This window comes from Aquarana catesbeiana, linkage group LG02 (assembly GCF_042186555.1).
Source record: "Aquarana catesbeiana isolate 2022-GZ linkage group LG02, ASM4218655v1, whole genome shotgun sequence".
NCBI classification, from domain to species: domain Eukaryota; kingdom Metazoa; phylum Chordata; class Amphibia; order Anura; family Ranidae; genus Aquarana; species Aquarana catesbeiana.
The window spans coordinates 173,169,351-173,182,336 of record NC_133325.1 but is presented as its reverse complement, the minus strand read 5'-3'; the positions used below and the strand labels follow the sequence as shown (position 1 = coordinate 173,182,336).

General features: G+C 40.6%; 1 protein-coding gene across 1 annotated transcript in view; it reads left to right on the top strand.

Annotated features, from left to right (window-relative positions):
* LRP1 (LDL receptor related protein 1) overlaps nucleotides 1-12,986 on the top strand; it is a 523,305-nt gene that overhangs the window by 430,128 nt on the left and 80,191 nt on the right. Inside the window, exons 49-57 of the mRNA XM_073613827.1 lie at nucleotides 1,884-2,033; nucleotides 3,326-3,448; nucleotides 4,172-4,288; nucleotides 4,376-4,504; nucleotides 6,122-6,244; nucleotides 6,385-6,525; nucleotides 9,533-9,720; nucleotides 9,827-10,019; nucleotides 10,841-10,926. Of these exons, the coding sequence (XP_073469928.1) occupies nucleotides 1,884-2,033; nucleotides 3,326-3,448; nucleotides 4,172-4,288; nucleotides 4,376-4,504; nucleotides 6,122-6,244; nucleotides 6,385-6,525; nucleotides 9,533-9,720; nucleotides 9,827-10,019; nucleotides 10,841-10,926 (1,250 nt within the window). The remainder of the gene's footprint in view (nucleotides 1-1,883; nucleotides 2,034-3,325; nucleotides 3,449-4,171; nucleotides 4,289-4,375; nucleotides 4,505-6,121; nucleotides 6,245-6,384; nucleotides 6,526-9,532; nucleotides 9,721-9,826; nucleotides 10,020-10,840; nucleotides 10,927-12,986) is intronic.

Sequence of the window (12,986 nt, the reverse complement as noted above, 5' to 3'; positions counted from 1 at the left end):
TACACGGTTGAATAAACATACACGAGCTGTCTTATCAGCCAAAAAATACACCTCTGCCAGATAGCAACAGAGCCTGGAACATGATTTTGCTCTGTTATGGACTGATGGTATTGGTGGTATTGCCTCCCCACTTCCAGACTGGACAATAAAGGGACAGCAATATGCAAGTCGTCATTAACGCTGCTCTCTCCCTCCTTTTTTTGTGTTCAGTGTCTGCACATGTGCATGTGGCAGAGTCTGGTTAACTACTGGTCCTGACCCCCCACTCTATTGTGCAATACATGCTGTTATTTAAAAAAAAAAAAAAATGTGTCTGGCGTTAAGCCCTGGGTCTAACCTCAGAGGCTTTTAACCTTTATGCAGATGAGGTAATACAGCTTCCTAATGATTTTAGTGGTCCTTACTGGCATCAGACGATCTTGTGTAATATGTTTCTAATTATTATTGTAAAAGATCACTCCTTTTCCATTGCACTCATGCTTGACATTTCCAGCCTTCTCTTTGCTCTTTACAGTGAGTTACTGATTAAGATAATGTTAGGTGTTGTCCAAGTTTAAGTTGGCCATAGGACTAAGAAATCAGACTTGTTGTGTCTTTTGGCCTAGTTTTTGCTGTTCTGTGGAATGCCCTGGTTGCACAAACATTCATGTTTGGCCAGTGGAGGTGGGAAGGACTCGCATACAGTGCTAGTACTAGATTATTTCTGGGAAACACACAGCAATTTCACAATGCTTCCTAATCTTTCTAAATGTTCTCTTTCCCAGGAATGGTCGTTTGTGGTGGTATTAGAGGCTGCTCCATAGAAATTAAATCTATGTATCTGGCAGTAAAGGGGACCTGATATTGCTATGCTATAGGTCACTTTGACTTGCAGGTCCCCACCCTGTGACTGGACAGTAAAATGTGAAGCAGCACACTGATGAGCTATTCTATTTCTCTTTACTCCTATCAGCATGCTTCTTGCACTGCAGAACACCTGTTGGCTCCTTGTGCTGCTTTTTTTTTTCTGAGACACTACAGTCGACTGCAAAAAGCTGATACCAGTCAAATTTAGGCACTTACACTGTTTGCATTAAAAATACATTCAGTGATATATTAATGTATACAAAGCTGCAGTCATTTGTACATTTTATATCTGTCTGGAGTTCAGCTTTAATACTGTTATGGTTATATTTGTTCCCTGTTTTTGAATGTGATTCATTAAATGGCAGAAGACAGGGATCTGTGATTATAGTAGCTGATGTCACTGAAATGATTATGGTGCCTCTAGCCAATTTACATTTGATATTTTCCTGTGGTTAATGCATTTATCCTTATTTAGTAAAGAGTTATTATTCTAAAGTTCAGTTATCCACTCAGAAAGTCGGTATCCATTTTTTTGACTCCAGCAGAGTGAATTCTGATTGGTTGCTGGGAAAGATTGCAGTGATTCAGGAATAGCGTGGTGAGGCTGGTGTTAGATTGGTGATAGCTGATGATCCCTGGCCCTCAAATGAAATGTCAGGTTAGACTAGATGAGCAAAACTTAGTTTTAATAATTTCACACTGCATATTCAGATTCTTGCATAGGCCCAACCACAATTGTTTTTTTTTTTGTAATGTTATAGCTGATGATGGTAATCTGCACCCTATTTCTGGCCATTGTAGGAAAACTGAGTTTCCTAATCATGTCCTTTTTGTATGTGAAATAAGCCGTAAAACAGCGGGATGCTTAATTAGGTAAATTCACTGTCATTTGATGAGGCACACTGTGTAGCCATGATAATTGTATAGCCAACTCTCTTTATTTTAGATGCATTTCATTCTTTCTTTTTAGTCTCATCAGTACTTGCATAAAGCTGGGCCTGTGCCCTCCTAATTTCTTCTCATTTCTATATACCCAGACATCACCGACTGCAGTAGTTACTTCAAGCTGGGAGTGAAGGGAACAACCTTTCAGAAGTGTGAGAAGACCTCTTTGTGCTATGCCTCCAGCTGGGTCTGCGATGGATCCAATGACTGTGGTGACTTCACAGATGAGATGAATTGCCCAGGTAATGCTTGCACTTTGTGCCACCATTCCTTGTTGTAGTAATACAAATGCAGTTAGTGTTAGTTATCTGTAGCTGGCTTCCCACAATGAGTCAATCTAACTATATATTGGTGATACTGTCTGTGAAAAGCCCGCCTACTAAACATTTTATACTCCACTCGCCAATGCTTCCCACTGCTTCCTCTTCTGTGGCCGCCAATGCAAAATAACTGGTGTTTTCAGATATGGTCAGCATGTGATCTCCTCCCATAATGAGGTGCTTGGGCTAGAGTATTTTGGTGGTAACTACAAAACAGAAGGAAGCAGTGGGGGACACTAGAGAGGTGAGTATGAAGAGTTGGAGTGAGAGGTGAGCTTGGCTGGAGAGGTGAGTATGGAACATTAGAGTAAAAGGTGAGCTTAAGAGGTGTGTATGGAGAGTTGGAGAAAAGGTGAGCTGAAGAGATGTTTACGGAAAGGTAGAATGACAGGTGAGTATGGAGAGTTGAAGTAAAATGTTAGCTGGAGAGGTGGTGTGAGAGGTGAGCTGGAGAGTATGGAGAATTGGAGAAAAGATTAGCTGGGGATGTGAGTGGGCACCTGGAGAGATGAGAATAGAGAAATGGAGTAAGAGGTGAGCTGGAGGCGTGAGGTATAAAGAGGTGGAATTAGAGATGTGTATGGAGAGTTGGAGTGAAAGGTGAGCTGAAGAGGTGAGTATGAAGAGCTGGAGTGAGAGTTGAGCTTGAGAGTTGAAGAAAAAGATGAGCCGAGGAGGTCAGTATGGAGAGCTGGAATGAAAGGTGAATATGGAGAGTTGGAGCAAAAAGGTCAGCTGAGGAGGCGAGTATGGAGAGGTGGAATTAAAGGTGACTTGGTGAGGTGGGTATGGAGGGATGGAGTGCAAGATGAGCTGGAGAGGTAGGTATGAAGAGCTGGAGTGAGAGATGAGCTGAAGAGTTGGAGAAAAAGCTGAGCTGAGGTGGCAAGTATGGAGAGTTGGAATGAAAAGTAAGTATGGGGGTTTGGAGTAAAAGGTGACCTGGTGAGGTGAGTATGGAGGGATGGCATACAAGGTGAGTTGGAATGAGAAATAAGCTGGAGAGTTGGAGAAAAATGTGAGCTGGAGAGGCGAGTAGTAATGTAGTCTCTGCAGATGAGAGTTGACAGTGTTTCTTCTGATCTGCAGAGACAATATACAGTACGCCTGATTACAAATACACCTGTTCCAATGGTTTTAATGTAATTTTATTTTACAAAAGAGGTTTTACATTAAGATTATAAAGGCTTCAAATTACACTTTTTGCCACACAGGTATTCGCAAGCCAAAGTGCTCAGTCAATTACTTTGCCTGTTCGAGTGGGCGCTGCATTCCAATGAGCTGGACTTGTGATAAAGAGAATGACTGTGATGATGGGGAGGATGAGAGCCACTGTGGTAAGTGTCTGATCATGTTACATACACGAATGTCCTAACAGGAAAATAGAGGACCATGAACTAAAGGTTGGGAAGTCTTAGATTTACATTACACAATATATTCTAAATGTACATTAAAATGAATGCTATAAGCTTCCTAAATTAACATCCAAATATGAAATTGAATGAAATATATGCTGAGAGAAATACAGAGGCTACCATTGCAGACCTTCTGAAAATTATAGTTGTCTGCCTGTATCTGGCTTTTCTCACTGAATCTTTGACCAGCCCAAAGGCATGCGGATCGAGAAGAACATGAAGAGCGAAGTTAGAATCCCTAATCTGCATAATGTTTCCTGGTCACAGGTTTACAAAGTACTAAAGCCAATGGAATATCATGACTGCTTTGTAGCTAGCATTTTTTAGGAGTGTTCAGCAATGGCAGTCTTTATACTTTCTCAGTACAAGTGTCCATTAAGGTCAAATTACAAGCTGTGTTCTTAGATTTCCTGCTCCCTGTGCAGTGTTTCAGGTGTCCCACCCCTGCCCTGGCTATGTTCCCTCCTTTCATTATTACAGCATTCCCTCCCACCTCCCAGCCTAAAATAACTAGGGTGAAGTAAAGGTAAGACTGTACTTTCATGCTGTGCTAGAGGATTCCATCTTCATGAAGAGACGAGAAATGTGATCAAAAAACACACGGTTCATTAAACTTCAAGGCTAATGCTCTTTTTACCTTCCCAGACAAGTTCTGTACGTCTATGCAGTTTGAATGCAACAATCATCGTTGTATCTCTAAGCACTGGGTGTGTGATGGCTCAGATGACTGTGGGGACAAATCAGATGAGGACGCCCGCTGTCGTAAGTTACCCATTCTCATTTTGCTTAAACTGTATTTAGTAGAAAAGATTAGTGAAACTGATAGAGACACTTTACTTTGTATTCTAGAATCTGCCACTTGTAGCCCTGAATCCTACCAGTGCCCCAGTACTAATGTGTGTGTCCCTCGTCGCTGGCTCTGTGATGGAGATAAGGATTGTCAAGATGGGTCAGATGAAAGTGTCCAGGCTGGTTGTAGTAAGTGATACTTTGTTTTAAATGGCAATATTGTCTTATTTATGTATATTTATCATCACAGGAGGTGAGAAAATTGATCCCCACTTTAAAGCAAAGCTATTGGCCCTCCTTAAGAATTAAAATTGCAAGTCTTGTGAAACAGGAGGCACTGCAAGTGTGCTCTTACATTTATTAGCCGGAACAGTCTTGTTCAATTCTCTGATATAGTTTCATTTTATTTCTATATGCCTGACTTTTCCTTGACTTCTGGCCTTAGAACTGACAAATTGTCACAAACTTCACTGTCTAGTAAAAGAACTTCATTAGTCATTTAAAGGCAGTCCTATTGGACAAGGGGAAAGACAGGTGGGTGGGTCTTAACCCAGGATGGAAGTGAATCCCACAAATAACAAAGTAACACTGAATCAGAGGGACACATAGAGGAAGCTTTTCCAGGTAATACATGTAATAGCAGGCACTCCGTGATGTCTGGTCTTAGGACTTTTACTTTTAAAAGCTAAGAAATAGTAGATGTATAAGCAGTTTCACAGGGCTACTACTTGTAATCTGTGTTAAAGCTGAACTCCAGCCTTACCTTCTATCTTGCACAGTTGTGCAGGCTCCTCTCCTGTACTGAAAGTTCTTACTCTGATTTCACTGCACACAGTAAGCTTCTCACTGTGTACATTAGAGGCTGCAGCAAGTCAGAACCTGCCTCATTTCCTGGCTGGAAGATGTCCCACATCATCTAGCCCCTCTTTCCCAGCCTTAATGTCTCTAGCCCATCCCTTTCATTTAATGGATTTAGGTTCTATCTATTATGGCTCAACATCACATGTAGGCATTACCACACCTTCCTGTTTTTAGGAATCTATGTATATTAGCCTGCTGGCCCTTCCCATCAGCCATGATCCATGATCTACCTGCACTGCAAAGAAAAGCATAGAGACCCAGTGATGATGTCACTTAAATTGTGTACAGGGGGTCCCCGGGTTACAAACAAGTTAGGGACTGTAGGTTTGTTCTTAAGTTGAATCTGTTTGTAAGTCGGAACAGGTACACTTTTTTAAGTGTAGCTCCAGCCAAAAAAAACTATTTTTAAGCTTTTTGGATAGCATAGGGAAGGGTTAACACCCCTGTAAGATTTGTTTTGCTGTGTGTTCCCCTGTTCAGAAGATTTCACCTCACTTTCTGTCCCAATGATAATTGGATTTTGAAAATTTTGGGTTGTTGTGGAAACAAGCCTTGGTGATAAAGCATTAGTGGAGGTACCTTTTCCCCATAATAGCTCTTACAGGAGTGAATTTCCCTTCCTAGGGGTAGATTTCCTCTCACTTCCTGTTGTCTCCCTCTGTTTGTAAGTAGGAGTCGTTTGTAACTAGGGGACCCCCTGTATAAATAAAATGGAAAGGTTTTATTTAAAAAAAAAAATCCTTAGTATGTTGATGGGGAATAGTAGGAACCAATGAGAGCAAAATATTTAAAATGTCAAGATATATAAAATGAAATTGTTCTTTTATCATTACCTTATCAAAATGCGATTTTTATTAGAATTAAAAGTGTGCTCAATATGATCTGATTAGCCTATCTGATTATATTTAGGACTTTTGTTGACAAACTCTCATGTTCTTTATTTAGTTTTCAACAACACCTGTGACCCCAAGGAATTCATGTGTCAAAATCGGCAGTGTATCCCGAAGCAGTTTGTGTGTGATCATGATGCTGATTGCAGTGATGGCTCTGATGAGTCGCCTGAGTGCGGTGAGTTTTGTGTAACCGTTGTTTAAACTATGTATGAGATTTTGCTACCGATACCTGCTAATTTATTGAATCAGTACAGGTCATACAGGTGCTGTCTCTTTATTAATGCTTCTGTTTTGTATTTTTAATATTCTGTATAGAATATCCCACATGTGGCCCTGAGGAATTCCGTTGTGCTAATGGCCGCTGTTTACGTAACAAGCAATGGGAATGTGATGGCGAGTTCGATTGCCATGATAAATCAGATGAGGCTCCAAAAAATCCACGTTGTACCAGCACAGGTAAAACAAAAATTACAAAGAAGCAATATTCAGGTATTTAATACAGCAGTGTTTCCGGAATGAAGTCATACAGCCATTGTATTGCTGTTTGCAAAGTGTAAGAAATACTTTTGGTACTGCAACTGATCACAATTCAGGGCACAATCTTTTCAGGTTACATACATCTGCTACCTTCATGGTGTTAACAATAAAATTGTAAATTATGGCGTTGCCATGTTCTGTAGAGTATTGGGTACAGTGCCATATTCACAGATGACTGTGAACAAGTCCTGCAAAGGAACCAATGTCTAATCAGAATAGTTTTGGAGCTCATGAAAGCCTTCTGGCCTTAAAAGATGTAGAAATTTGCAGGTGGTGATCCTTTTCTTTTACATTAATTACTGCCAGGCACATGAAGGTGATGTTAAAGGTGAAGTACAGCCAAAGCTCTTTTAGCTGTACTTCTCCTATGGATCACAGGAGTGCAGTTCATTTTGCACTCCTGTGACCTGTTTTCATCACAGAGCGGGCTGAAGTCCGCTCTCTGCTGACGTGTCAGAGTCGGTCCAGACTCGGGCATCATCATGACCATGGACTGGCACCTGGCTCAGCCGCTCAGCAAGCCGCTGAGAGCCTGAGCCAGCTGCTCCCTGCCTCCTCCACAGCCCCGTGCTCCAATGAGCGAGGAGGGGCAGAGCAGAGAGCTACTGGCTGACAGTCAGCAGCTCTCTGCTTGGGGAGCTGTGAGAACCGAGCAATTGGCAGTGTTAGAGGTGACGGGTGACAGATGCAGCATCGGACCGATGCTGCATCCACCTAGGTAAGTATGAATCAAAAAAAAAAAAAAATCCCCATACTTCTTTTTTAAAGATTTAAACTGTACACATAAGTGATTATTTTCATAAATATGCTTAGTCCATCTCTTAATAGTGGACATAATACATTACTGACAGAATGGATGAGTTCCATTGTGGTTTATATCTTAGTTTTCCATTTAATATTGTTATTACACATGATGTATTCCCTTTCATCCACCTATAGAGATTTTATTGTTCTTAAAACTTCTTTTTCCATCTGGAAATCCACAGTGAAATCATTCATGCAATCCATTTCTTGTTTTTAAAGCAAATCTCTTAGCCTTGTTAAATGTTTAAAGCTGAACTCTAGGCAGATATAAAAGACACAAATTATTGCAGCCCTGAAATTATTAATACATGAAGTATTTATGAGTACGGGGCTGCAATAATTTGTCTTTTCTATTGGCCTAGAGTTCAGCTTTAAACGTTGAACAAAGCTGAGAGATTTGCTTTAAAATCAAGAAATGGATTGCATAAATTATTTCACAATGGATTTCCAGATGGAAGAATACATTTTAAGAACTAAAAAAAACTGTATAGGTAGATGAAAGGGAATAAATGCATCACGTGTAATAAGATTGTTAAATGGAAATATAAGATCTACACCACAATGGACCTCATCCAGTCTGTCAGTAATGTATTATGCCCAGTATGTATTTTTGAATGCACCCTAAATACAGGTGTAACATGTTCAGAAAGGTGAACTTATCCTTTATACCAGTTTCACTTTGTCTTTAAGGCCTATGACCTAAAGCTGAACAATTTATTTTTTCCCATCAGGATAGAAATGTTAAATTTTTATTTCTTAGTACAGCTTGCATTGCCTAAATATCAACTTTAGGGCACTCTCACACTGGGGCGGATGAGCGTCGGCTGTAAAGCGCAACTATTTTTAACGGCGCTATACCAATATTTTCGCTGCGTTTTTGGCCGCTAGCAGGGCGCTTTTAACCCCTGGTAATGGCCCAAAAAGGGTTAAAATCTGCCCGCAAAGTGCAGTGGCGCTTTGCCAGCGATTCGGCGGCCCTGCCCATTGATTTCAATGGGCAGGGGCGCTTTAGGAGCGGTGTATGCAACGCTCCTACAGCACCTCAAAGATGCTACTTGCAGGAGTTTTTTGAGCATCCTGCCAGTGCACCGCTTCAGTGTGAAAGCACTCGGGCTTTCACACTGGAGTGAGAGGAGAGGCGCTTTACAGTCGATATTTTTAGCGTTATAGGGCCTGTAAAGCGCCTCAGTGTGAAAGTAGCCTTAAGGTCTCTAAGCCCTGCTAGCATCCTTCTGTTCTACAGAGCTGACACTCAATGTTGAGCAGAAGAATTCTGGCTGCACAAGGCTTAGTCACAGAACCTACCCTCAGTCACAAAGTGAAACTAGAGCCATACACATACAGAGAAGGATTTTCTGGCTAACAAAAAATAAATTGCAGGCACCTTGTGATGACTACTGTTAGGTTGGACTTTTAACAGTTTTAAATGTTCCAGATGTTTTTTTGTTATTTTATTCTTATACTTCTCTTGGAAGAGGTGATTAAAGGGGAACTATACTGCATCTAAGCACCATAAACCAAAAACGTTATTTAATTTTATAATGTAGTATTATACATTTTATTATTTAAAGCAAACTCATCTATCCATGCTTCCATGCTTTATTTTGCTGAGAAATCACTTTGAAAAACACTCCCTAGCATTTTTTGGCCATGGTCATCTTGAGTAAGGGCAGATGATTCGTGTAGTATTTATTTCCTGGAATCTGCCTGCCCTTAGCTCAGGCATGCATAGAGGAGGACGTGCTTAGCTGAGAAAACCCCTCCTCCCCTCTTGAAGACTCCTGGGATATATGACGTAATTTCCCTAGGTCTGAAAACTAGAAAGTAACTGAAGAAATGTGGAAAAAAAAAAAAAAGATTAAAACGAGTCGACATGATATACATTGCTATCTAATTAATAATACTAGCAGCATTTTAAATTGCTGTTGTAAAGCGTACCTTGATAAATTTCATTGTATGTATACAATGACCATAAAGTGTTATCTTGTCAGGATGAAAAATAGTTTGTGTTGATTGAGAGAGTGAAGTTCCACCTTAACAGAGAAGCATTGTTTCAGTGCCATAAGTGCAGATGTTACATCTTTAAAATTCAGTTTTTATAGTTATTTTTTTATCTTTACAGAGGGCAAATGTAATGAGACATTTTACCAATGTAAGAATGGCAAGTGTATCCCAGAGCATCTACTGTGTGACAATAATAATGACTGTGGCGATGGCTCAGATGAACGGAACTGTTTTGTCAATGAGTGTATAAATAAGAAGTTGAGTGGCTGCAGCCAGGAGTGTGAAGATCTTAAAATTGGTTACAAGGTAGACATCCAATTATGTGTATTTATTATACAATTTACTTTTTTATGTACAATTTAACCAACTGTGATTTTCTTAATGCTATTGATGTTTCCTGTAACCCGTGCAGTGCAGATGCCGTCCTGGATTCTGGCTAAAGGATGATGGTAAAACTTGTGTGGACATTGATGAATGCACAACTACCTATCCCTGCAGCCAGAAGTGTATCAACACAATTGGTAGCTATCGCTGCCTCTGCGTGGAGGGCTTTGAAAGTAGACCTGATGACCCTACCAGCTGCAAGGTGGTTGGTTCTGTTGGAGGTGAGCCAGTCATTGGAATAAATCTTTAATCCTGTATTTGTGTTCTTAATGATACCAGGTCATCAAATTCTGTATATATAAGGGGGGCAATCTGTTTTCAGTTGCTCGTTTAGTCACTAATTTTTCTCTTTAAGAGCAGGTTTAAAAAATGCAGGGTAACCTTTCCTTTGTGACAATAGAATTCTTGATAAAATTTCCCAAATTTAGGCAGCATGTGCCATAATCGAGCCATTTTTGCATTCCAGAGAGCTAAGAGCCTCAGGCAGTTGAAATTGTTGGAGTCCCAGTGCTGGTACAGGTCCCTTATTGAAAGATGGATATTCTCGGTGTGATATCTGGTTAGCCATTGCAAGCCAGTACCTGTGCGGCTTGGCCACATTGTCCTCTTCTCCTCCTCCATGACCCATTTTCAAGTTATTGTCCACTATTTAGTCTCTATTTTTAGTCTGTATGCCTCTGTCTGCAGTGCGTTCTGTCCACCTTGTACATCACCATCTGCGCTTCTCTGTCCTCAAAATCTTCTACCCACTTTGTCCACAGTCCTCTGTTTCAAAAAAAGCAGCGGCCTCACTCCACAGCTTTGGCTTAATTTCTTGTTGGTAGGAGATTAGCACCATAGGAAGTGAATAGATGCTTTGGGTTCACTTTGCTTACCACTGTTCATTGAACAGGAACTCCAGAAATGTAGAACTTGTTCCCTAACAGTAGAAGCACAAATATACAGTCTGAAAGTATTTGGCAAAAAAAATATGTTTTCTGCCTTTTTATCAGGAAAATTCAAGTTTTATTTAACTGGCTTTCTGCATTCTTATTTCCCTTAGTTGAAGAACCATTCTTAATTTTTGCCAACCGATACTACTTGCGAAAACTGAGTTTGGGAGGCACAAATTACACACTACTAAAGCAGGTGAGAGCTGGGAAGAGAAATCTTCAGGCAAAACACACATTACAATGTATGACCAACTACATATTGTCTGATATACATCAACTCTTTTGACTTTTGGATTGTATATACATATATCCTTGAAACTGCTCTGAGGACCTTGGTCTGTCTTCCTCCAAACGTGGGTGCTGGCAACCTCTGGGTTTCATCACATTTCCCTCACTGTTTACATATGAAAGTAATGACCTACAGTGCAATATATATATAAAAAAAATAAACCCACACAAAACCGATCTCTCGCATACAAAAAAAAACCACTTTACTCACCTCCTCCCTCTGAGCCCTACGATTAAGCCCTGAAGTCTACGATTAATTGATGGAGTGACTCTTTTATTGCTAACAGAATAAAGTTTTTGTATGCAAGGGATCAGTGGTGTGCAGCATCACTATTTTCATAAATATTGAACTGTAGATACCTGAACATTTCAGCAATGATCTTCTAACAGTAAAGATATTGGTTCAAGCAGAAGGGATAATGAGCACTGCTTTAATGGTGGCAAAATAAGTCAAGGATAACTACATTCATACAGGACATAGATGCCCTGTGGTGCTTCAAGTTTTAGTGTTGGTGTCCTGCTAGTGGAAGGCTTTACTGTATGTCAGAGTGTTGGAGAATGGCCTTTGTAAATGTTAACTTTAAGTATGATGGACATGTTGGGTGTTCTGATAGGTGACTGGGCTAACAAATATTCTTTTTTTCATATTCATGGGACTATTTATTTACCTTATGTGGCAGAGTAGCAGATTGGCAGAATTTGAATCCTTTGCATCATAAATGTTCGAATCCAGAGGTGATATACTAATGGGTCAAGGCAAGCTTCAGTACACCAGTGCAGCTGTTCTTGGTTTTCCAAAGAAAACAAAGGGATGCCACACCATACATATAAAATTGTATCTCTGTGCAGCATTTTGCAATGTTCTTAGAAGCACCCCTTCCTTAATGTGCTTGGTTCAGTAGGGGTAACATATTTATTTTTATACAGGATTTATATAGTGCCAACAGTTTGTGCACCACTTTACAATATATGGAAGACAGTACAGTTACAACTCCGTTCATTGCAAAAAGATTAGGAGGACCCTGCTAGTGGAGCTTACAATCTACAAGGGAGTGGGAAGTGGTACAAGAGACACTAGCTGTGGTATATGGGCTGATAGAGATGATCAAAGCAGTTTTTAGATGGAGACATGGAGGTTTCCCTGAATAGATACATTTTCAGGTAAGGCCTAAAGGCGGATAGTGTAGTAGATAAGACCGATTAGGGTAGGGAGTTCCAGAGCATACAGGGAGGTTCTGGAGAAGTCCTGGAGTTATATATAGTAATATAAGAGGAGGTGATGAGGGGGCTAGAGAGCAGGAGGTCTTGGGAAGAGCGAAATGGACGATTTAGGCAATATGTCGAGATGAGGTTAGTGATGTAGCTGAGGGCAGTGTTGTGGAAGGGCTTTGTAAGTTGTAATTAGTATTTTGAATGTTATATGTTAGGTTAGTTGAAGCCAGAGTAGTGATTGGCAAATAAAGGTGACAACCCCTGTTCGGTTAGTAAGGTGGATAAATCTAGCAGCAGCATTTGTGACAGAAGGAAGGGGGAATAGCTTGTGTAGAGGTAGCCCATGATTTGATGTGGGGCCCAAAAGGAGATGTCAGAGTCTAGGACTGCACTTAGTACACTGAAATGTGGAGTGGAGAGACAGATGGTTATGCTGTTGATCTCAATGGTAAAGTCAAGAGGGGGAGATCAGGAAGGAGAAAACATTACAAGCTCAGTTTTAGACAGACTGAGTTTAAGAAAGTGGTGTGACATCCATGCTGATATGTCGCTCAGTAGACTAGTGATATGTGAGGAGATCAAGGGGGTGAGCTGAGAAACGGAGATAAATCTGAGGGTCATTGGTGTAAGGGTGATATTGAAAGATGTGGGGGGTTATCAACTGGTCCAGGGAAAAGGGGTAGAGAGAGAATGGAAGGGGCAGAGCCTTGGGGTACCCCATTAGAAAGAGGAAGAGGTGATAAGAGTTGTAGGTGA